At 38.7% G+C, this 23887-nt stretch overlaps 1 protein-coding gene across 1 annotated transcript in view; it reads left to right on the forward strand.

The window, feature by feature from the left end:
• Positions 1-23664, forward strand: part of SLC26A4 (solute carrier family 26 member 4) — a 57397-nt gene extending 33733 nt beyond the window's left edge. The window contains exons 11-20 of the mRNA XM_008963570.3: positions 123-218; positions 1435-1541; positions 3540-3609; positions 5578-5670; positions 6642-6737; positions 7367-7597; positions 9885-9939; positions 15614-15759; positions 18102-18185; positions 21003-23664. Coding sequence (XP_008961818.2) covers positions 123-218; positions 1435-1541; positions 3540-3609; positions 5578-5670; positions 6642-6737; positions 7367-7597; positions 9885-9939; positions 15614-15759; positions 18102-18185; positions 21003-21026 — 1002 coding nt within the window. The 3' untranslated portion in view covers positions 21027-23664. The remainder of the gene's footprint in view (positions 1-122; positions 219-1434; positions 1542-3539; positions 3610-5577; positions 5671-6641; positions 6738-7366; positions 7598-9884; positions 9940-15613; positions 15760-18101; positions 18186-21002) is intronic.
• Positions 23665-23887: the final 223 nt, after the last annotated feature.

The raw sequence follows: 23887 nt of genomic DNA on the forward strand, positions 1-23887 counted from the left end.
GCATACCGATTGCATAATTTCCCTTCACTACTCTGCTACCAGATAAATAACAGGAGATTTAACAATCATCACATGGAAAACCATTCCCTGAATAACACAGCCTTCTCTGTCTCTCTTGGCAGTCGGTCTTGGCAGCTGTCGTAATTGCCAACCTGAAAGGGATGTTTATGCAGGTGTGTGACATTCCTCGTCTGTGGAGACAAAATAAGATTGATGCTGTAAGTCACCTACCACCCATATTTATCTGAAATAAGATTTGGTTCTTATATGCTTCCTGCCATGTCACTATATTCCCCCCATCCCCTAAGTCTCACTTGTGCTTTGGGAACTCCAGAGGAGAAATTAGAATTGTGGGGGTAAATCAAAGCCATGAAGTCTTCCATGTGAACTGCATTTTGTGAAGATTCTGTATCTCTGGGAAGGTCAATTTCCAGCAAGAATCCCATATGAGGCTCATTCATACACCTTTGGCCTTCTAAACGCAAAAAGCAAAAAAATGTTTAAACACCCTAGTTTAGAAGGACAAACAACATACAAAACAATGCAAAAACAAAATACAAAATGTAAAAACCCATGCTGACTTTAACTCTGACTAACATAACCTTCACAACTATTCTGAGAAACTAAAAATCAGAAGCTAAATCCTTCAGAGTTCCTCTCTAAATTAAACCGTAAAAAGAATGAGAAGACTTCCTACATATTGATATGGAAAATTTTCCAAGACAAATCGTTAAGTGAAAAAGAGACCAGAATAGAAATGCTGGGGAAAAGCACAGACACAGGCAGAAATAAAAGCGGATACAAGGAGGGAGGGAAGTTGGGAATGGGTGGAGAAGGGGGAGGGTTGTGAGCAAGAGTTTTCCCCTTTTTAATGATAATTCCCTTATGAACCATGCAAATATATTAGCTATTCAAAAATTTAGAAATAAATAAAATGGGACAGTTGGTCTTAATTGAGAAGCCCAGTTTCTACAGCTACTTAAATATAAAATGAATGAAGTCACAATATTTTTAAAAAGCTGTGGTTTGGCCAGGCACAGTGGCTTAGGCCTGTAATCCCAGCACTTTGGGAGGCAGGAGGATCACTTGAGCTCAGGAATTTGAGACCAGCCTGTGTAACACAGTGAGACCTTGTCTCTACTACAAATAAAAAATTAAAAATTAGCCGGGTTTGGTGGCATGTACCTGTGGGTAGTCCCAGCTACTTGGGAGGCTGAGGCAGGAGGATCACTTGAGTCCAGAAGATGGAGGCTGCAGTGAGCTATCATGGTTCCACTGCACTCTAGCCTGGGCAACAGAGTGTGACCCTGTCTCAAAAGAAAAAAAAAACTGTAAATTGTTTGTGGATCATTGATCTTATTTTTATAGGTAGTTATCACATGATGGTACCTGATACATTAATATAATTCTTTTCATTTCTATTTTTTTCCCTAGGTTATCTGGGTGTTTACGTGTATAGTGTCCATCATTCTGGGGCTGGATCTCGGTTTACTAGCTGGCCTTATATTTGGACTATTGACTGTGGTCCTGAGAGTTCAGTTGTGAGTAACGTAAAACCCAGATTTCCTATAAACAGAACAACACACTCTGAGCTTCCTTATACCATTTTGATAAATATAGTGAAGCCACTTTCTTTCGTTATAGTTACTGTATATTGAGTGCTTCTATGCATTAAGCAGTGTTTCACAGACATACTTAATCTTCAAAAATAGCCTATGAATAGGTTTGATTAGTCTCATTCTACAGGTGAGAAAAGAGAAATTCAGAAAGGCTAAGAAGCATCCCTAAGATCACACAGCTAGTACGTGGCAGAGCTAAGATTTGAACCTATGTACCTACTCATGTCCTCTACTGCTGTGCTCTCCTTTTAGTTGTGGTAAGACTAAAAAGTACATAGTTTAGTCAAAGGCTGAAGTTGCTTTGTAGTTTCTTCTTTAAATGAGATGAGGAATGTAAGGCGCTCGGCCCCAGGCTTGGGACAAGACAGCTGTTATATATTATAGTTCATTTTCTTTTTTAAAGCTAGTAACCAAAAGTTACATAACCCAGAACAGGAGGACTTTAAAATAGCTGATGACAGCCAAAATTCATTCAAATCTGTCATATAACCAATAAGGCATATAACCAATAAACCACACAATTATGTGAAGGAAACTATTAGCTCATATGCAGAGTGAAGGCAGCAAAGACATGATTTAAATAATGGAAAACAGCCTGTGAGGGAAGGTGAGGAGCCTGAAGGTGGTTTTTTGGTTGGTTTTGTTTTGATTCTAGAGAGGCCTTAGTTAAGTGCCCTCCTAGGCCTAGAGGGGAACAGAGTCTTTCTCTCCCTCCTCAATGTGTCCATCGTCTTTCCAGACTTCTGGCCCCTGCTCTGCCTGTGCTTGGGCTGTGAAAGAAGAAGACACCTGGAAAAACATCAAGATAGATGTCTTCAGCTTAGCATCAGCTCACCTCTCCTGTCCCACCAGCCAGTTCTCCTTCCTGCCCTCCTTCCCTACCTTGGCATATTGGTGCCTACCCAAAAGGCTTGTGTTTTCTACCTCAGCATCCTAAATGATTGCCCAAGGGCCTGAGAAGGTTTGCAGGCTCCCAAAGTTCTCAATTTGCTTCTAGGACATGTCTCAGAAACACTCCTTAGAAGATGCTGTCTCTCATGCTGTATATGCCTCAGTGTCTATTTTTTCTTGTGTGGATGTGGTTGGAAAAGAAGGGTTTTACAGAGAGAGATTAGCTTATAAACTTTTAAGTTAAAAATCAGCACAACCCTGTAAGCCAAGGAATAACTGGTGGCACATTTTAGCTGCTAGTTTGGTATCTAGGCTTTTAGCCAACAAAAAGCAGTATCCTCCACAGTATTTAATTTCCAGTAATTATCATGCTGATCCAGAGAGCACAATGCTGAAAGTACACTAAACAGATACTCTTTCTTCAGGAATTGTATTTAGCATGTCTCTAGTCACACATGAAGAATCACGGAATTTATCTGATTGCATCAGGAACAAGAAATCAATAGTCTGGTTGACAGGAAGGACTTATTTCTGGTCCTCCAGTCTCCTATTTCTATAAAAAATGACTAAGTCACAAAGAAGTGCCAGGCACTGGAAGACCCAGGGGTTAAAGACAGAGGCTCTGCTGCCCTTTACCTCCAGGCCTTTTCTCACTTCTCTTAAGAAGTTTAGTTAACAATAAAAATCAGGATAATACTGATGACCTTTCAGGGTTATGGCAGGGCTTAAATAAGATTTCACATGCATGAAAGCTCTATGCTTATCCTATAACGTGTTGTGCACGTGCAAGTATGATGCTCATTATTTCTCTCAGCCATCAGAAGAGAGGCACAGTTCTCCCCTCCCCTGCCGATTCCACACAAACACCAGCTGTTCATTTCAGAGTTAGCTACAGGAAAATGTCATCTGCAATAAAGACAGAGTCCAAAACACCAGAATGATGGGCTCTTTAGTAGCTGTTGTTTTTAACTTTTTATTCCAAAATACGGCTGTTCCAAAAAATCTTGACCTTGATATTTTTTCTTCTAGTCCTTCTTGGAATGGCCTTGGAAGCATCCCTAGCACAGATATCTACAAAAGTACCAAGAATTACAAAAACGTATGTACCTTTGTGAGACATTTGCTGGACTTGGGTTTACTAGCCTGAAGTTTCAGCAGCTCCATTTTACGTACAAGGTAGCCAAAGGGAGAAATGCCTATTGGGAAAGTCTGTTAGTCCACAGGGAGTGTCATGAAAACTTTTGATCCAGTGCACCTTCTGACACCCATGGCTTATATGAATTTTGTCTATGCTAGCTGAATGTCTTTTTTTTTTTCTTTTTAGATGGAGTCTCACTCTTCACCCAGGCTGGAGTGCAGAGGCAGGATCTCAGCTCACTGCAACCTCTGCCTCCTGGGTTCAAGTGATTCTCTTGTCTCAGCCTCCCGAGTGGCTGGGATTACAGGCAGGTGCCACCACGCCTGGCTAATTTTTGTATTTTTAGTAGAGATGGGGTTGCACCATGTTGCCCAGGCTGGTCTCAAACTCCTGAGCTCAAGTGATTTGCCCGTCTTGGCCTCCCAAAGAGTTGGGATTACAGGCGTGAGCCACCGCACCTGGCCAGCTGAGTGTCATTTTAATATAAAACTGTTGTAAGAGGAATTTTAAAATAATAGGCAATTTCTAGATGTTCATCCAAAATTTTATTTATCTGGTATATAATTCTTATCTTCTGTAATATTTTCTTTATTCAGTTCTAACAAGAGATTATCAAGTTCTCTATGACCGAGACCTTATTATTTGACACTTTGCTTTATCCTTGGAATTAGAAGAAATAAAATATGACACAGGAAATGAAAAACAAAGAAATTAAACATCCCATTGATGGACTTGTGTCACCTGCAAATAAAATTGCTTAGTGGTGACTAGGGGAAACAAAGATAAAAAAGCAGAGAAAGTAAATTAAGAAAATACAAATTTAGCAAATAATAATAATAATAATGTCAACCCTAGGAAGTTGTAGTCTAATTTTACCTTAACATTAAAAAAAGTTGGACCTTGAAACTGGGATTTCAGTAGCTGCTACTTAATTTATTTCCGTGATCTTTCTGTTATGTTGAGCCAAGTGCCATTAAGAGCTAAAATGATTTAGAGATTTTTTTGGCTTTGGGGAGGGAGCTCTAAGCTGAGTTAGGGAATTCTGACTTCTAGGCTCCATCTTGGTGAGACTTTGCCCAAGTCATTCAGCCTCTCAGGACCTCAGTTTTCTCATTTGAAGCAGCTAGACTAAAATTGCTGATTCCTGAAGACTAGAAAAGTCTATGATTCTGTGATTCCTGGGTTCTATTTTGGGTGTGGCCATTGTATGTCAGGGTGAGAACAGATGATATCATAGACCTCAGTTCTGCAAATCCCATTGATTTTGCTTTTTTTCTTTGCTACTTTTAAAGAATGTTAGCAAAATCAGGAGGGTCAGTGGTATGAACTTCAGGCAAATCATGGCACTGTTCTAAGCCTCAGTTTCTTTTCTGGAAATCAGAGGGTTGAATAAATTGCTTTCTAAGGCCCTTTCTAACTTTGACCTTCTATGAGACTGTAGAGGTCCAAGAGTTTTTGTAACCTGTTGCCTCCCTATTCAAGAAAAGTTGTAGAGGCCGGGCACGGTGGTTCACACCTGTAATCCCAGCACTTTGGGAGGCTGAGGCGGGTGAATCACTTGAGGTCAGGAGTTTGAGACCAACCTGGCCAATGTGGCGAAACTCTGTCTCTACTAAAAATGGAAAAATTAGCTGGGTGTGGTGGCAGCACCTGTAATCCCAACTACTTGGGAGGCTGAGGCAGGAGAATCCCTTGAACCCAGGAGGTGGAGGTTGCAGTGAGCCGACATTGTGCCACCGTACTCTAGCCTGCGCAACAGAGTGAAACTCCATCTCAAAAAAAAAAAAAAAGAAAAGAAAGAAAAGTTGAGTGCTGCTACCCAGCTCCTCTGAGCAACTGTGACTTGACTTCTTGCTAAGTAGCCAGAAATGTAATTAAATACTTGAGGCTTGAAATTATTTAACCCCAGACAATTTCTTTTAATGCCAGATTGAAGAACCTCAAGGAGTGAAGATTCTTAGATTTTCCAGTCCTATTTTCTATGGCAATGTCGATGGTTTTAAAAAATGTATCAAGTCCACAGTAAGTATTTTATCCCTAGAAATTTGTTTTCTAACCTCTTTTGAGACTTCATTCATTCTACAAGTATTTACTGGGCTCCAATCAGGAATAGGCCCTAGACCCTCTTCCCTTTGTGTAGGGCAATGAGAATTAAAATATAACATCCTTGCCTTCAAATAATTTACAGTCTATTTGGGGATTAAAAAAACACATATGTTAAAACCCAGGTAGCAATAACTATGCCAGACAAAAACATTAGAGATGTTTCTAGGCAGAATTTGAGTAAGTTTCAAATAAGTAGTATAGACAGTTGAGAGTTCATAGAAGGAAGAGATCCAGGTTAGTTGGACTAACAGGCTTTGTGCGGCAGTTGGCTGAAGGAAAAAAGTCATGTCAAGTGTTTGAGAACTATGTGAGCTGAGAGACAGTGGAAACATGTATTGGAGGTAGGGTTGCCCAGTTGCAGCAAAAAGTAAAATATACTAGTGGAATAAATAAGTAGAAAATTCTGGTACTGAATGCCATGCCATGCTTTGAACTTGGAGTTTGCCTCTAAATCAGTGTTTTTCTAAGTGAGTTCCAGGGCAAACTGATTCAGAGGAATGTTCACAGATTTTGCAATAACAAAAGGGCTCTGTGATACCAAGGGAATTTGGAAAACCCAGACTTAAACTAAAGAGGGTATTCTGGGGTGTGTGTGTGTGTGTGTCTTTGTGTGTGTGTGTGTGTGTGTGTGTGTGTGTGTGTGTTTCTGTTTTGTCTTTTACTGTCTTGGAGCCTTTGATATGCTACTGTCTTCTCAGAGCTTCTGGGTAGGAGCAGGGTAGCCTGGGAGTAGACAGAGATCTACTCCATCAGACCTTACAATTTCTTTTTTGGCAGGATAGCTCAAGGAATTATACCCTTTGAGAAACAGCCTTTCCAGATAACAGTTGCCATTAATAAGCTTTAGGTGCCAGGCATTTTAAGTAACTTGACGTTTATTTCCAAAGGTTGGATTTGATGCCATTAGAGTATATAATAAGAGGCTGAAAGCGCTGAGGAAAATACAGAAACTAATAAAAAGTGGACAATTAAGAGCAACAAAGGTGAGATGACATCTTTCTTTTCCCCCTTAAATTATTTCCTTTCCCTGATGAGAGCAGTTAGAGGGTCTAAAATTAAATCTACCCTCTTTAGTATCCAGATGTGAATGAACAAATGACATATACATATCAAAGAACAACTGAGCTATTCTTATAGGCAAGAGGGAGTCGAAGGGAATGAAATAAAATCAGCAGCGCTGCCTGGAAACACAGGATGTGATTTTTTTCCCCACCATGAACAGTGTCTGCATTATTTTCTATACTTTATTTTTACTGAAAGGAACAAAATAAGTGCAAATTCAATGCCAGAAAACTACCCACCATAGAAGGCAGTCTAAGTCCATAAACTTTTGGAGCTATTAACTTTTACTCAGACTCTCTGGCCAGTGTATTTCTTGGCAAAGTTCCACAATCTTCCAGAAAACAAAAGTTTCCTGGCTCCTCTGTTCTCCCAGTTTTCTTCCTAGACAACATCAAAGTTTGGGCTGAGGTGAAACCCATCCTTAAAAATTCATCTCCTTGATGTCTTGCTTACCAAGGAACAGTGTGTAGGTCTTTTGGATAATTTGATATGAATGGTTGAAAGATTTCAAATCTTTGACAATTAAGTTGACAGTGTTTTCTTCGTTTAGAATGGCATCATAAGTGATGCTGGTTCAACAAATAATGCTTTTGAGCCTGATGAGGATATTGAAGATCCGGAGGAACTTGATATCCCAACCAAGGAAATAGAGATTCAAGTGGATTGGAACTCTGAGCTTCCAGTCAAAGTGAACGTTCCCAAAGTGCCAATCCATAGCCTTGTGCTTGACTGTGGAGCTATATCTTTCCTGGACGTTGTTGGAGTGAGGTCACTGCGGGTGGTAAGGTTCTGGTTTTCTGAATTATACATTTGGAGCTTTAGCAATAGTAAAATGATATGGGTTGTCCAGTATTGCAACAGGGCAAATACATGGGCTTTGTAATTTTTCTAGGTGAATGCTTTTGTAAAAAAGTGTAATATTTTAAAGCATAGGCTCTGGAGCCAGACTACCTGGGGGAGATACTGGCTTCACCACTTACTAGCAGTACGACCCTGGGCAAGTTGCTTAATCTGTCTATATCTCAGTTTCTTCATCTGTAATATGGAGGTAATGATGGTATCTACCTTCACAGGTTGTTACAAGGATTAAATAAGCTAATAGATATAAGGTGTTTAGAAGAGTGTCTGGTTCAGGCTGGGTATGGTGGCTCACGCCTGTAATCCCAGCACTTCGGGAGGCTGAGGCAGGTGGATCATGAGGTCAGGAGTTCAAGACCAGCCTGGCCAATATGGTGAAACCCCGTCTCTACCAAAAATACAAAAATTAGCTGGGCATGGTGGCGCACACCTGTAGTCCCAGCTCCTAGGAGGCTGTGGCAGGAGAATCGCTTGAACCCGGGAGGTGGAGGTTGCAGCTGAGATTGTGCCACTGTACTCCAGCCTGGGTGACAGAGTGAGACTTCATCTCAAAAAAAAAAAAAAAAAAAAAAAAAAAAAAAAAGAATATCTGGTTCAAAGATACTCCCCAGCAAATTAATTCACATTTATTATGTTTTATCTTTCTGAGAATGTATAACACGTGGTATATGAAAACAAAAAAATGGGCAGAAGTTTATTAAGTATTACATTTCTATTTGTTATGTTAACAGCAACAGGATAAGGAATACCAGGTGTATGTTAGGACTGGAAAAGCCAGGCATTATTAAGCGGTTAGAGTAGGAAGCAGGTCAGACATCTGGAAAGTCAAAGCAAGAGTTGAGGAGTATGCAGGATAGAAACATTAATGATATCAGAAACCAGTTATGCAAGCTGAGGTTCATTAATTCTGTCAACAAATAGATGTGAAATGCCTAATGTGTACTAAGCACTCTGCCAGGCACAAGAGACTAGTGATGAAGTAGACACAGTTTCTACCTACGTGGGACTTAGCAATCTGGAGGAGAGGGCAAACATTAAGTCATCTTATAAATAACAACTGTAGTAAGTGCTCCAAAGAAGATGAATAGGACATCACCTGAAGCATCAAGTTTAGTGAAGCTTCAGGTAGGTATCAAAAGGGTCAGGCAGAAAAGTAAGCAGGTCAAGACACCAACAATCAGATGTAATAATATAAAGCTGACTCCTAACTGAGGTTCCACTTAGCTAAGGCTTCTTTGCTACCTCTATAAGGGGAGGAAATGATTCCAGGATGTGGGTACTAGGTAGGTAGGGTAGAGAAGTGATTGTGCTTGGCAAAAGAGTATGAGAATATGCTGACAGGTTCTGTTCTAGTTCTCTTAGCAGATTTTGTTATTAGCTCATTTGAAAACACTCTTGTTCTTTGTTGTACATTTCACTCTAAGCATTGGCTGAGATCCATTGTAGACTATATTGGCCAGAGAGTTCAATGAATTACTTTTGGGGACAGTCTTAACATATTTAATGCCAGAATACTTCCCACACAATGAATATTTACTTTCAAATATTATAATGACAGTTATGATAGCTAAAGAAGACTCCAAACTTTATACTTGAACAGAGGTCTTGATTTGTTTTCCTCCATAATTCTCAAATTCTCTTTTATTATTGACCATGGGTCTTGTGTCTTGACTTTTTAAAATTAATGTTTATTTTGACATAATTATAAATTCACATGTAGTTGTAAGGAATAATATTTAGATCCTATATACCCCTTACCCAGTTTCTCCCAATGAGTAACATCTTGTAAAACTGTAGCATAAAATCACAGTAGGACACTGACATTCAAAATAGAGGCCTTGACTTTTAGGTCAATAGTAACATTTTGAACCCGATGAGCATAGCCACACCCATATCTCTTCTCCAATCAGCAGGGCCTATATTAAGAAGCCTCCTGTACTCTTTTCTTTCCACAAATGCTTATTTAGCACCTCCACGCTTTCAAGTGCTGTGCTATTGAGCGCTGGATGTTGCCATCTCTTGAGATATAATCCTAATTATACCATTACTGTAGGTTGAAAACCTCCATGGTTTTGCAATAATAACCTTTCCTTAAAGTCCTGATTAACCATGAAAGTAATAATGTTTCTCCTGAGCAAGTAACTGAATGCTACTGAATTATGGGCAGATAAGGTTATTAATTGTTACAAACTCTCCTTTTTTATTTTTAGATTGTCAAAGAATTCCAAAGAATTGATGTGAATGTGTATTTTGCATCACTTCAAGGTAAATACATATCTCTACATATCTACCTGTAAGACTTTCCCATAAGCCCTTTCTCCTACCTGGGACTGTGGTCACATTATGTCTGAAGGCCTTTTTTTTTTTTTCTTTTAAAGATCTCAATTGTCATTATTTGCAGTTCTAGAATCTGGCACTGCTTCATTCCATAAAACAGAATAAGTGTTCCAAGGAACTAAGCGGGAGTTCGGTATTATAGACAGAAAAGGCCAAAGACAGCAAAAGCAAGCAACAAAGAGTATATTAGTCCATTCAAAGTTACTTTCTTGTAAGTCAGAGACAGTGAGACAGAACAATAGGAAAATAATGGATTAGTTAACATGAGGTCATGTCAGGATACTTTTTTGTATAAGGATTATTGCAGAGGAAGCTTTATTATTATGCCAACTGGAAATTTAAACTGTCCTGTTTTAGGAAATTTGCTATTACCTCTCTCTCCTGATTTCTTCAAGTATCAGATAACAATTTAGTTTAGGTTTGATAACTTGAAACTTTAGCATGAGTGACTCCATTTTGATTTTTAGTCTTGTCTGTTGTGGTCTAGTGCAGGAGCTTAGTCTAAAACAATGGCCTTTTATTTTTATTTTTTATTTTACTATGTGCCTGTGCCTTGCATGACCCCAGGATGGGCACAGCTGCTTGGCCCTTGAGCCACCGAAGGCTGCTCTACTCCTTCGTTCTGGCTACTAAAAGCTGCAAAGCTCTGGGAGGGCAAAGCTCAAGAGGACTAAAACAATGGCCTTTACCATTTTTATTTGATGATTTTCCCCGTTTTGATCAGGCTCTCACCTAGGTAAGAGTGAACAAAATGTAGGAGATCAGCGCTACTCTGTTACCATCATTTTGGGTTTCTGGTCTCAGGAGGTCATGTGTAGCTTATGGTGCCCTCCTCATTATCATGTATTTCTCTGAGTTTTTGTTGTTTCAGAGAGAGACCATTCGATGTCTGACAGGTGGCTTTTTGGAAACATTTAAAACTTTGAGAGGGTATAATGTACCAGGAAGACTGCTATTATGACTATCAGGAAGATAATACCAAGGGTTTATAGTATGCTCCTTAGCCAGGATTCCCATGAACCAAACCAACTAAAATTGAATAGCCTGACAAGGAGACTACCTGTTTTAACCAAGAAGTCTTCTCTGTAGTACCTGATGTATTTATATATGTGCAACAAGAAGTGTCACCCAACTGCACAGATGCTTCCTTGTTGAGTTAGCAGGTAATCTAGCATTCCATGACTGATTTAAATTAAAGCAGAAAGTGTAAGTTACCCAAAGAAGCTACTCATTGTGAAGTTTTAACTACAGCACTATCCTGCCAAGTGAAAGAGGTAGGCACAAGTAAGGGAAAATTAAAAGGGATAAGAATCTTATGATAGGGAGTCTTGTTCTGACAGTCTTGGAGCTGTCTACAGCATGAAGTTGACAACTTCTTGTTTTGGTTTGTAGTTTTATTGTCTCTAGTTGTGGCATCCAGCATTCTGGCGAACTCTCTATGTGGCCCACAGTTTAAGCATGAGATTCATCTCTTGAAATTTACACTGAGTTGCTCAGCTTCAGCTTACAGAGCTTCAGGAACTGAGTAGTTCTTGGTCTTCATTGGAGTGTTGTAGCCAGATATTAGTGAAAGCTAAAAGAATTAAGAATCCAGCTCAGTCTACAGGTAGATAATAAAAACTCATAAATATTGAACAGGGCTACAGTCTAAGAACAGTTTTACTATGCTTTTCTTTTGAACCATATGTTTTTCTTTCTATAGTCACCTCCATTTCTATCAAAGATGATCATGGTAGACCAATTTGTTTACAAAATAAGTTTAGTCTCAAACTTGGCCTGATTGATTATTTACACAGTACAGCAAGAATAACTACATAGGTGACTCCTTTCAAATTTGCTTTGCCAAGCCAGGCGAGGTGTTGCTTGCCTGTGATCCCAGCTACTTGGGAGGCTGAGGTGAGAGGATTGCTTGAGCCCAGGAATTCAAGGCTGCAGTGCGCTATGATTGTGCCTGTGAATAGCCACTGCACTATAGCCTGGACAACACAGTGAGACCATGTCTCCAAAAAATAATTGCTTTGCTAAAAATTTTGACAAGGAATCTCAGATTGGACTTTTTAAAATGTCTTGATGCTATGAAGTCAAACCAAGGCAGACATTAGGCTTTGCCTGATGTATCTAATATCTTGAAGTTACTGGGCCTCCCAGGAAGGAACGACTTTTTATTCACTCATTGTAAGGCTAGCAGCCCTTGAAGCCAGGAATTCTGTGCACATTTTCAAATATGATATTCTATTCAAAGCCTTGATAATATAACCAATGTTTTCCAATTGTATTCTATTTAAAAGAACAGATTCTTATTGAACTTTCATGTAAATAATCATATTGCCATAAAAATAAGAATACTCACGAAGAGTTTCCAAATTCTGGAAGGATCAGGTAGAGAGGAAAAGCAAATGTTTCAATTTTTGTTTATGAAAGTATGCTTAACAAGGCTGGGTGCGGTGGCTCACATCTGTAATCCCAGCACTTTGGGAAGCCAAGGCGGACAATTGCTTTGAGCTCAGAGTTTGAGACCAGCCTGGCAACATGGCAAAACGCCGTTACTACAAAAAATACAAAAAATTAGCTGGGCATGGAGGCTGAGGCTGAGAATCACTTGATCTGGGGAAGTGGAGGTAGCAGTGAGCCCAGATGGTGCCACTGCACTCCAACCTGGGTGATAGAGTGAGACCCTGTCTCAAAAAATAAAAAAAAGTATGCTTAACCAAGTGGCTGTAAACTGCAGATAGCTTTAAAGAAAAATTTTCTTTAGATCTGGAAAACAAATATTAAAAGAACCAGCAATGTTTCAAATAAAAAAGCCATAAAACCTGTAATTCTTCTCCATCAGTTCATTCAGTCTCATGTAATTAATTCTTGCTCTGTTTGATCTTGGCTGGCAGTTTAATTCCATCGAATGGTATGAATTCAAAGTTATTAGAAACCTGTATTTGTCAGAGTTCTTTTCATTCTTCCCATATAACTCTTTGAAGTCACAGCACTTTAGAATTATAATGGCTTACAAAGAGCTTTCAGAAAAAGTATCAGAACAAAACAATTAACTGTGGACAACAAGACTTAAAGTGGCTATATTTAAAGATCTGATGTGAGTTACCCAATTGACAAGGATATTTGGATATTTCTGTGGCACACAACAATTTAAAATAACCAAAATTATGACTGGTAGCATTTATACCAAGACCTATCACATTTCTAGGAATGTTATATAATTTTGGAACATATTAATAACATATCTATAAAAATATAGCACAAAGAAAGTTAAACATCATTTCTTATTTTAACAGTGCTTCCCATATAATTTAACCTATCAGATAAGGCCATTTGGTTTAACATCTCTCTTTTACAGATTCTTTAAGAAATTCCAGGGTCCTCTGGAACATCCCAAAGTTAGTTCAAGGTCAAAAAGACTTAATTTTGATTTTTGAGAAGTTTGTCAAATACCAAAGGTTTAAAACATTTGATCAAAATAGGATCATAGGTCATTATGAAATAAAACCAAAGTGAAAAAAGAGTTCAAAGGCAAAAAGCACAAGAAGAGTTATATTGATGAAACATGAAATCTCTGTTTTCTAGGCCAGTTACCTGGAAGAGAAAATCCTCTCACAATTTTCTATTAAGAGTAAACCAATCCTCTGAGAAAACTCTATTGTTCCAACACATAGGCCCACACTTTAGCCTTCCATCAGTGTACTTTAATATTAATGCTCAATTTTTAGAAAAACTTATAAATAATTCCCTTCTACTTTTAGCCAACTCAATCACATAAAATTTTTCATGATATTTATCTTCTACAAACCTTCTACAACTTGCTTAAACCTTCAGTTTGTCCTGTACTTCCTTTTTTAAAATTGGCATTGTACCTTAGGACAAAGATTTACTTTTCTTTTCTCCTTATCATTTTGACCATATAAGGTTATCTCCTATACAAAAGAAAAAATTACTCTCTTTTCAATTTTCTTTATCTCTTCATACTTGTAAATTTCTTCCCACATCTTTCCTACCTAGTGGTTCCTTCCTGCCTTGTTTTGATTTCCTTCATAAGTCCATAATTAGAAACAACCTTTAAATAACCTCTGATTGCCAAGCTAGAGTTAAGATTTAAATAAGTAAATAGGCCGGTCATGGCGGCTCACATCTGTAATCCCAGCACTTTGGGAGGCAAAGGTCAGAGGATCACTTCAGGCCAGGAGTTTGAGACCAGCCTGAGCAACACGGTGAGACCCCGTCTCTATTATTTTTTTTTTAAAAACAAAAAGCATAAAAACTCTGAGAACATTTTGAACCCAGAAAGATATTACTTCCAATTTGTGCCACAGAGCTGGTAATGTATGGAAATGTGTATCTTGACAGTGGGTGGGGGTGGGGTGGATATTGACAATGGGGGGATATTGTTATGAGGAGGGCAAAGCTGGAGATTACTTAGATTCCTTAGAACAGGAGGACTCTCAAGGGTGTGAGTCTCTGTGTGTTTCTTTATGAATGTATGTGCGTAGGAAAGTGCTAAGGCTTAGGTTGAATTCTTTAGCAGCAGAGCCCAAGATGGGGATTCTTGCACAAGCGATTTATTGAGAGTACACCTGAGGAAATTTATGAAGCAGTGAGGGGAGCAGGATAGGGAAGGGGAAGAAGCTGATCAAAGACATGGTTTCTGAAGCCCAGCGTAGATCCCTGATTTCACAGGGAGCACCACCACAGGAAGAGTACCAGAAGGTTATGCCTCCTTGAGGCAAGGGGACCTGCTTTCTCCCCCAGTAATGACTCAGTCAGTGGCTGCAGGCCAGCCATGTGTGGGGATGAAACCTCCCAGTTCTCTTTATTTACTTATTTATTTGAGACAGGGTCTTGCTCTGTCACCCAGGCTGGAGTGCAGTGGTGCAACTGTGGCTCACTGCAGCCTCAAACTCCTGGGCTCAAGTGATCCTCCCATCTCAACCTCCTGAGTAGCTGAGACTATAGGTGCACACAACCACACCTGGCTAATTTTTGTATTTTTTTGTAGAGATGGGGTTTCACCATATTGCCCAGAACTCCTGGGTTCAAAGTGATCTGCCCTCCTCGGCCTCTCAAAGTGCTGGAATTACAGACCCAGTCCTCTTTAGATGACACAGCTCCCAACGGGCAAGGGAAAGTCTCCAGAGAAGGGCACAGCTGTGAAACATTAGCAGCCTGGCCCACAGCAGCAGGAGGATGGACACACTGGCTTGGCCAAAGGGACGTGATCGTCCACAAGGTTGACTATGACCAGTTGTGGGATAACCATTCTATATGCTACTGGAAAAGAAACTGTCATTTCAAATCTGGGTCACATTTTGGATAAGAGAAAAATAAATAAATAAAAGGAGGAGCTACAAAAACTTAGTATAGGTTGATGCTTTAAAATTTCTTTTCTTAGCTGGGCATGGTAGGGTGTGCCTGTAGTCCTAGCTAATTGGGAGTGTGAGGTGGGGGGATCACTTGAGCTTGGGACGCGGAGGTTGCAGTGAGCAATGATGCCACTGCACTCCAGCCTGGGCAATAGAATGAGACTCTGTCTCAAAATCAAACAAACAAAAATTTCTTTTCCTAGGAACTAACAAAACATTGTGTCTTTCTTTTGAAGATTATGTGATAGAAAAGCTGGAGCAATGCGGGTTCTTTGACGACAACATTAGAAAGGACACATTCTTTTTGACGGTCCATGATGCTATACTCTATCTACAGAACCAGGTGAAATCTCAAAAGGGTCAAGATTCCATTTTAGAAACGGTAAATATTCAACCTTTCTACAGATGTATCATTTCTAAACTATCATGATTTCTATAAATGGCAAACATTACACAAGTCTAGTCTAGCTGTTGAATTTTAAGCTATGTATATAACTTCTTGGAGCCTCAGTTTTTTTCATCAGTAAGATGGAAGTAAAAACATTAACCTTGCTAGGTAGATATGAAGACTAAATAAGATAGTTTATAGGAAATTACCTGGTAGTACCCAGTACTGAATAGTTCTACAATGTGTAGGTTTATTAATAAAAGTGGGCATTAGCTATAATGCCTTTTAAGAGTATTGAATCTTGGATCTTTTGTGATCTGGGATTTGTGTACATAAATTCCACTTAAATTCTCAGCAATCTGGAAAACCTTGAATTATAAATGTCTTTAAACAGGATCCACCAGGCCATAAGTGATCTTTGAAAAAGAAATTTAAAAATCAAGCCACAAATAAGCCCAGGGTTAATTTTTCCCTACAAAATAGAATAGGCCCTGATGGGAGGCCTCATGGCACAACAGTAGCGCATCTGGCTCCAGAATAGGCCCTGATTTCCCATGGGTATTATTTTGTTAATTTTTCTGTCAAATACCCAGAAGAGGTGAGCATTCTGGTCTGGTTCATTGGGCTTGGCCTAATGGTGCTCCTGGTGGTACAAGAATCTCATTTCTCATAGTGAATTTAGGAAACTAAAGCAAATACCTATCAAGATATAATAACAGTAATGATTCCAGTGACATCGTGGATATTTTAAATTGCTTCCCATTTTGCTAAAAATAGAACAAGTAGATCCTTATTGTAGATTGGCAGTTGATTGAAGAAAACTAACTTAGGAAATGATATTATATTATTCTTTTTAGGCACTGGTAGTGGAGAGATTGTTCTATTTAATGTTCCTTGGTAAAATACTAGTCCTAACTACCAAGCTGTGGATCTTAAATATAAAAAAGGAAAAAAAAAAAAAGAGTAAAGCTACAAATCTAAAGAAAAAAAAAAACTGTTTATCATTGAAAATTCATAAACCTTTTTCTATCCAACTTAAAATTCTCTAACCCATAGGTGATAAGAAAGTTGGATCATATGAAGTATCCTTTAAGAGACCCACATTAAAAGTAAAACAGAACCAAGGTATCAAGTTCTTTCCCAACATGAAAACAGTTATTTTATTTGTTTATACCCATGCTTACTAAGATTTTAGGCTATGAATGTCATAAAAACCACTCACCAAGAGTGTTTCTACTAGGTTAGACTCAGTCTTGTTTGCAATCAGAGAGGTATTGTGAGTGGCTGGGATGGATTTTTTTGGACCTTAAACAAATAGACTAAGCATAATGGAATGCTTGTATTACATACTTACTGGTCCACTAAAAGTGGGTTGGACATTCCTGGTGGCCTGTGAGATCAAGAGGCTTATATTTCTGTGTCTTCTCAGAGTCTAGCACAAAGCTTTATATGTGATAAGTAGGTGAATGATGATAAACTCCTTCAAGAGGGAGTCCCTCTGTATCAAAGATATTGTGACTGCAATGACACAACCTTCTTCCTATCCCTTTATTTTACCATCACAGGACTATCTCAGGACACAACTTGTAGTTAGACTTATCCTCTACCTTTCCCATTATGTCATACCATTTGCACAGGGACTTAACCCTCTAATTCGTTCTCATACTAGCTAAGAGAATTGGGCTATTTGAGTTGAAAAGTAGCTAAGTAGCATTTCAAAATGTTATTTTAGCCTGGATATATATTTGGAGTTGCTTTGAAAATGTCCTTTTCCATGCAAAACACAAAGCCAAAATTGTCGTTGGTTTCCTCTGTGTAGAAGATTAAATTACATGCCACCTCTAAAAAGTAGAGCTTTTCTGAATAACCAACTTGGTCCATAGACATTGGTTTCCATCTCCAATAGAATTAATTTCCACCCAATTCCATTTGTGGCTGTTTTTTGTCATCAGTGACAAGTGCTTCACTGTGCATTCATTGCACACTCAACGCTGTGTTAAGTGCTCTTAGCTTAGCCATTGAGAGATGCACTATTGACTGCTGAATCATTTAGGCAGAGGGGGTGACTTGTTAAGAGGCATACACTCAAGAGGTTGGGGAAGAGAGCTGAAAAGGAGTTTAGACAATGGAGAAGTATACCAGTTCACCTTTCAATGTGCAAAACAATGATATACAAAAAATTTTAGTTGGGAAATATAAAAGAACAATACAGCTGAAGAGGATTCTGAAGTATGTAAAGATAGATGAGAAGCACCAGGAAAGCTTCAAATCATTTTCAGTGGAGCATCAGGTGGGTTGATGCTATTCTATTTCTACCCTGTGTTCTCTTTTTCAAGATCACTCTCATTCAGGATTGTAAAGATACCCTTGAATTAATAGAAACAGAGCTGACGGAAGAAGAACTTGATGTCCAGGACGAGGTATGATCATTTTCTTCTGAAGAAAATATTTGAATTACATTTTGAATAATTAGAGTAATACAAATAGTGAATATATCTGATTAAGAACTGTCAGGGAACATAATTCCCCCAAATGCAGAAAAGATGGCTTCATAGCAGGGAAAAAGAGAAAATAAGAATTCTCCCTTGAAGACATTAAGTACTTGGGGATCTTTTGTCCCAGGCATTTGGGGATGATCAGCAACTGGCAAGAGCCAACACACTGCTCCTGATTTGATACCTACACCTCTGCATACTGCTCTTCTAGAGATGTAAGGCCATGGGGTAGGAAAAAAATGAATAGAGGAAACTTCTAAGCTAGGAACTTTATAAGCCTCAGGAATAGTATGTGAGGAACAGAAACCCTATGACCTTCCTTCATATGACTGATAAAGGCTTTAAAAACACACTCTCCCCACCCTAGACTGATTCTGTGTATTTCAGATGCTCTTGTGACATCAGACTATTCCTAGGAAACTTGTCTGAACTTGTAGCATCTGAGTAAATTTTGCAGCTTCGCCACTGGATAAGAGGTGAACACTGAAGGAAGATCACAGGATTGTAAAAAGTTGAAAGATTTCTTAGAATCAAGTAGTCTAACATTCTAGCCCATGCAGAAATCCTTCCTACACCATCCTTGATGAATGTTCATTCAGCTTTTATGTGAACATTTCCAGACATTGGCCACTAGCGCCTTCTCAAAGGAGTTTGTTACATGGTTGGAAGTCTCTAAATGTTACTTGTGCTTACAGAACTCAATTTGGCCTTTCTGTAGTAACCACCTAGTGAACTGAGATCTGCCTTCCTTAGCAACACAGACCTTCCCACTGAACAGCCCTTCAAATATTTGAGAATAGTTCTCAGGTCTCCAGCAGACTCTCTTCCAGTTGAGACTCTTCTAGTTCCTTCTATTCCTTACAAACAAGCAGTCAATGCTTCTCTGGTCACGATGGGGACACAAAACCCTAAATGCGGCCAGGCCACCATGGAGATTATTCAACCATGACCTACCTTGATCTCATCAAGATATTCCTATTACTACAGCTTAAAAATGTGTTTCCTTTCATAATAGCAACATCAGAATTTTAGCTTCTATTGAGCATGGGCCAACTAAAGACTGGGGCATTTTCATACAAGCTATGGTCTAGTAGAGTTCCCTACTTATATTTATTTAATTGAGTTTTGACCCTAATACAGAACTACACCTATTTCTGCTGGATTTCATCTTGTTGGTTCTTGTTTACTGACATAGTTTTGTATTATTATTATTATTATTATTATTATTATTTGTGACTGAGTCTTACTCTGTCACCTGGACTGGAGTGCAGTGGTACAATCTCAGCTCACTGCAACCCCTCCCTTCCGGGTTCAAGAGATTCTCACGTGTGCCTCAGCTTCCCAAGTAGTTGGGATTACAGGCGCTCGCCACCACGCCCAGATAATTTTTTTTTTTTTTGTATTCTTAGTAGAGACAGGGTTTTGCCATGTTGTCCAGGCTGGTCTTGAACTCCTGACCTCAAGTAATCCACCTGCCTTGCCCTCCCAGATTGCTGGGATTACAGGCATGAGCCACCACATTGGCCAGTTTTGTGTTTTGAATCTATCATCCGGGATATTGTCTACCCCAGTACCCGTTACCTGGTGTCATAATCAAATCTGATAAGCCTGCCTTCTCTGCCTTTTTCTAGGTCTTGAAAAAATGTTGCAAAGAAAACATTCAACCCCCTATAGTGAAATCAGGCAGTAAGGATGACAGGCAGAGATTTCTGTGGAGGAAATACATTGCTAGAGTGAAAATCACAGTACCTGCATCTTGGCCCACCAGCTTAGTGAGCCCAGGAAAGTCATTATCGACCTGAGAAGTCCTTTTAGCTCTAGTAGTTTATGACTCTATGGATATAGGGTGCCTTAGTTTGAGTAAAAACTCATATGTCAACATTAAAACTTAAGACTGCTATATTATAGGATATTTATTGGTTGCCACGTAAAATAATCATTCAGGGAGGGTTTCTATAGATGGTAAAACAATATAGCACAATAGTTTCAAGGGCATGGACTTTAGAACAAGACAGACCTGGGTGCTAGTCCTCATTCTGCTACTTACTGGCTGTGCACCCCAGGGCAAATTACTTATCCTGTCTTCATATTAGTATCTTCATGTAAAGTAGTAATAATACCACAGAGTTGTGAAAATTAAAGGATAAATGTAAAGTAACAAGAGCAGTGCCTTGTACATAGTAAGTGCTCAATAAATAGTAATCATTGCTCTTAAATAAATCCAATTAAAGTGTGATGAATACAGGCCAGGCTCAGTGACTCAAGCCTGTAATCCCAGCACTTTGGGAGGCTGAGGCAGGGGGATCACTTGAGGTCAGGAGTTTGAGACCAGCCTGACTAACATGGTAACCCCCCGACCATCTCTACTAAAAAAAAAAAAAAAAAAAAAAAAAAAAAAAAATTAGCTGGGTGTGGTGGCAGGCACCTGTAATCCCAGCTACTCGGGAGGCTGAGGCAGGAGAATTGCTTGAACCTGGGAGGCAGAGGTTGCAGTGAGCTGACATCGTGCCACAGCACTCCAGCCTGGGCAACAGTGAGTGAGATTCAGTCTCCAAAAAAAAAAAAAAAAAAGTATAATGAATACGAAATGAAGTTTTTACCCTATTTCTATTGTGATGATATACACCTAAGATGAGTAGCAGTAAGCAATCAATACTATAAAAACATATTTATAAAAAAGATAATGCAGATTTAAGGAGAATTCAGTTGTATCAACACTTTGTTTTTCCCTTGCTTCCACAGGCTATGCGTACACTTGCATCCTGAAAGTGGGCTCGGGAGGTCTCTATGAGCAAGGAATACAAGACAAAACTTCCTCACTGCATTGACTATTTCTTCAGACTCAAAACACTCATTCTTTTTTCTATTAAGCCATTGAAAGAGAAGCACTAAGACTGCTTCTAGGCTTTATTTATAAAATAAACACCTTATCCCTAACATGTGCAAAATGGCGAGAATTATTCAGACGATTTGGCAGCGTCCAGGATAAGCTGGTGTTATAATATGCTGCTGATCCACATCACAGATTTGCTAATAATGTTCACGTGGGCCCTGGCATATCTCTGTTCAGTTAGAGTGAGTGCTGACCCAACAGCCTCTGTGGTCAAGCGAGTCACGAATGATTAATCATAAAGAAAAATCAGTTTTTGACTGACCTGGATATCCATGAGCTGCACTGATCACCATGTAAGGTCACATTTAGTAAATGCTGAAATAAAATGATTAATGCATTTATCAATAAAAGCCTTTGAAAATAACTTTGGATAATAAGTTGGAGTTTTAAAAATGCAAATTTGCTTAGTATCTAATAATGAAGTGTTATTACATATAGCCGGAATTGAGGATCTCTTTGATCCTGGAAATGGTTTACCTAAAAGCTACAGAACCAGGCCAATATATTTTGAAATATTGATGCAGACAAATGAAATAATAAAGAGATTTTCATGGTTTATAAAAATCTTTTTTTGATATGATAATAATCATGATCACAACTGAGATAACAAATGACAGATTATTTTGTTTAAAAATGCAGTTTTAATTATCTTAGTCTATAGAAATGATCATTGCATGGAGGCATATATAGGTATGATCTGTGTAAAATCTGACATAAAAACAGTGCTATTCTGAGTGAAAATTTTTTTGATGTGCTTACATAACCATGGTGATTAAAATGAGTTTATATTTTTTCTCAAAAATTTTAGCAGTGTGTAAAGTAAGTAATCTTTAACTGAACTCTGACCACTTAAAAAAAAATCTAAAAATTGAACTACCTATAGTAGTCTGTGTTTAAAGTGAATTTTTAAAGACAAAGCATTCTAAATGAACTCAATATAAAAACATTCATTTGGAATGTACATACTGAAAAATACAGGTTTTTTTGACCAAAAGTTTTTGTATCTTTTCTTTTTATTTATTTTTTTCCTAAGTGCCAACAATTTTCTAGATATTTTATACAACACAGGCTTTGATCTTGGGGACTTTTCCCATATATTTCACACTGGAGTGAATGAAGTTGTACTTCATTTCTAGAGAAAAGTTATACCCAGGTCCCCAATTGAGAATGTCTTGCTTGATTGAAAACTACATCATCCCTTGGTATACTCCAGGGATTGGTTCCAGGACCCCTGCATTTACCAAAATTTGTGCACACTCAAGTCCTGCAGTCACCCCTGCCTAAAGATAGAATGGCTTCTCTGTTTTTCTTGTGAAATACAACCAGAAACACTGTGTCTATTTCTGAAAGAATAGGATTAATGATCATACAAATGGGTTAATCCTGAATTCTGGTTGTAAATCTGGTTACAGCATAACTAGGATTATAATGCTGCCTCATTTTCGCAGCACTACTTGCTTATATTGACAACAAATCATCTCACTAAAGAGTGAATGTAGGCCAGGCGCGGTGGCTCACGCCTGTAATCCCAGCACTTTGGGAGGCCGAGGCGGGTGGATCACGAGGTCAGGTGATCGAGACCATCCTGGCTAACATGGTAAAACCCCGTCTCTACTAAAAATAGAAAAAAAGAAATTAGCCGAGCGTGGTGGCTGGCGGGCGCCTGTAGTCCCAGCTATTTGGGAGGCTAAGGCAGGAGAATGGCGTGAACCCGGGAGGCGGAGCTTGCAGTGAGCCGAGGTCGTGCCACTGCACTCCAGCCTGGGCGACAGAGCAAGACTCCGTCTCAAAAAAAAAAAAAAAAAAAGACTGAATGTAATAGTCTTGCAGAAAATGAATGAATACCTTTGTTCAATAAAGGAAATATGCACTGCTCACTTTTTTGAAGGAAATGCCAAAGTTACGTTTTACAACAAGGCTAGAGTTTGTAAATTCTGGGTTCATTTGTGATGACATAAGTCAGCAGACTGTGGGAATACTGTCTCTTCTATGTATTTTGTGAATAGTAAGCATAATTTTAGTTTTGTTTTATCAATGAAAATTTCACTTGAAATTAAAGCTGCCTTTTGTTATATTTTTAACCTATAGGATAAGATTCCAGTATTGTATATGAGTTTTAACAAATTAAAAAATCAAATCATGTACATTTGAAAATATTTGCACACATTTAAAAATAAATGTAAAGTTGTCTTTTAAACTACTCGGATGTGTCCTTTCTGAACAAAACTATTAAATATAATAAAGAATGTGCCAGGAGCAGTGGTGCATGCCCTTGTAGTCTCAGCTACTTGGAAGCCTGAGGTGGAAGGGTCCCTTGAGCCCAGGAGTTAGAGTCTCAGCCTGGGCAACACAGCAAGACCCTGTTTCTATAAATAAATAAATAAAATATAATAAAAATACTTCATTCTAAGTTTGTCATTGCTCTTATCAGTCATCATTATGAGGCATTCTTTATAGCACCACTTCTGTTTGTAATTCCTTTTTGTAGATTTATCAGTGCAATAAACAACATTACTCACAAATATCACAGTTAAACCTTGTGATTCTTATCCAAATATTTCCAGTTTATTTTGTGCAATGGTTATTATTATTTTAAGCAAACTTTTCATTCTGGCACAACATATGTAAAAAAGGATACAAATCACAGTGTACTGCTTGAAGAATTTTCACCAAACAAGCACACAAGGGTGGCCTGTGCCCAGATCAAGCAGCAGAATGCCACCAGCACCACATA

This window comes from Pan paniscus, chromosome 6 (assembly GCF_029289425.2).
Source record: "Pan paniscus chromosome 6, NHGRI_mPanPan1-v2.0_pri, whole genome shotgun sequence".
In the NCBI taxonomy this organism is placed as follows: Eukaryota; Metazoa; Chordata; class Mammalia; order Primates; family Hominidae; genus Pan; species Pan paniscus.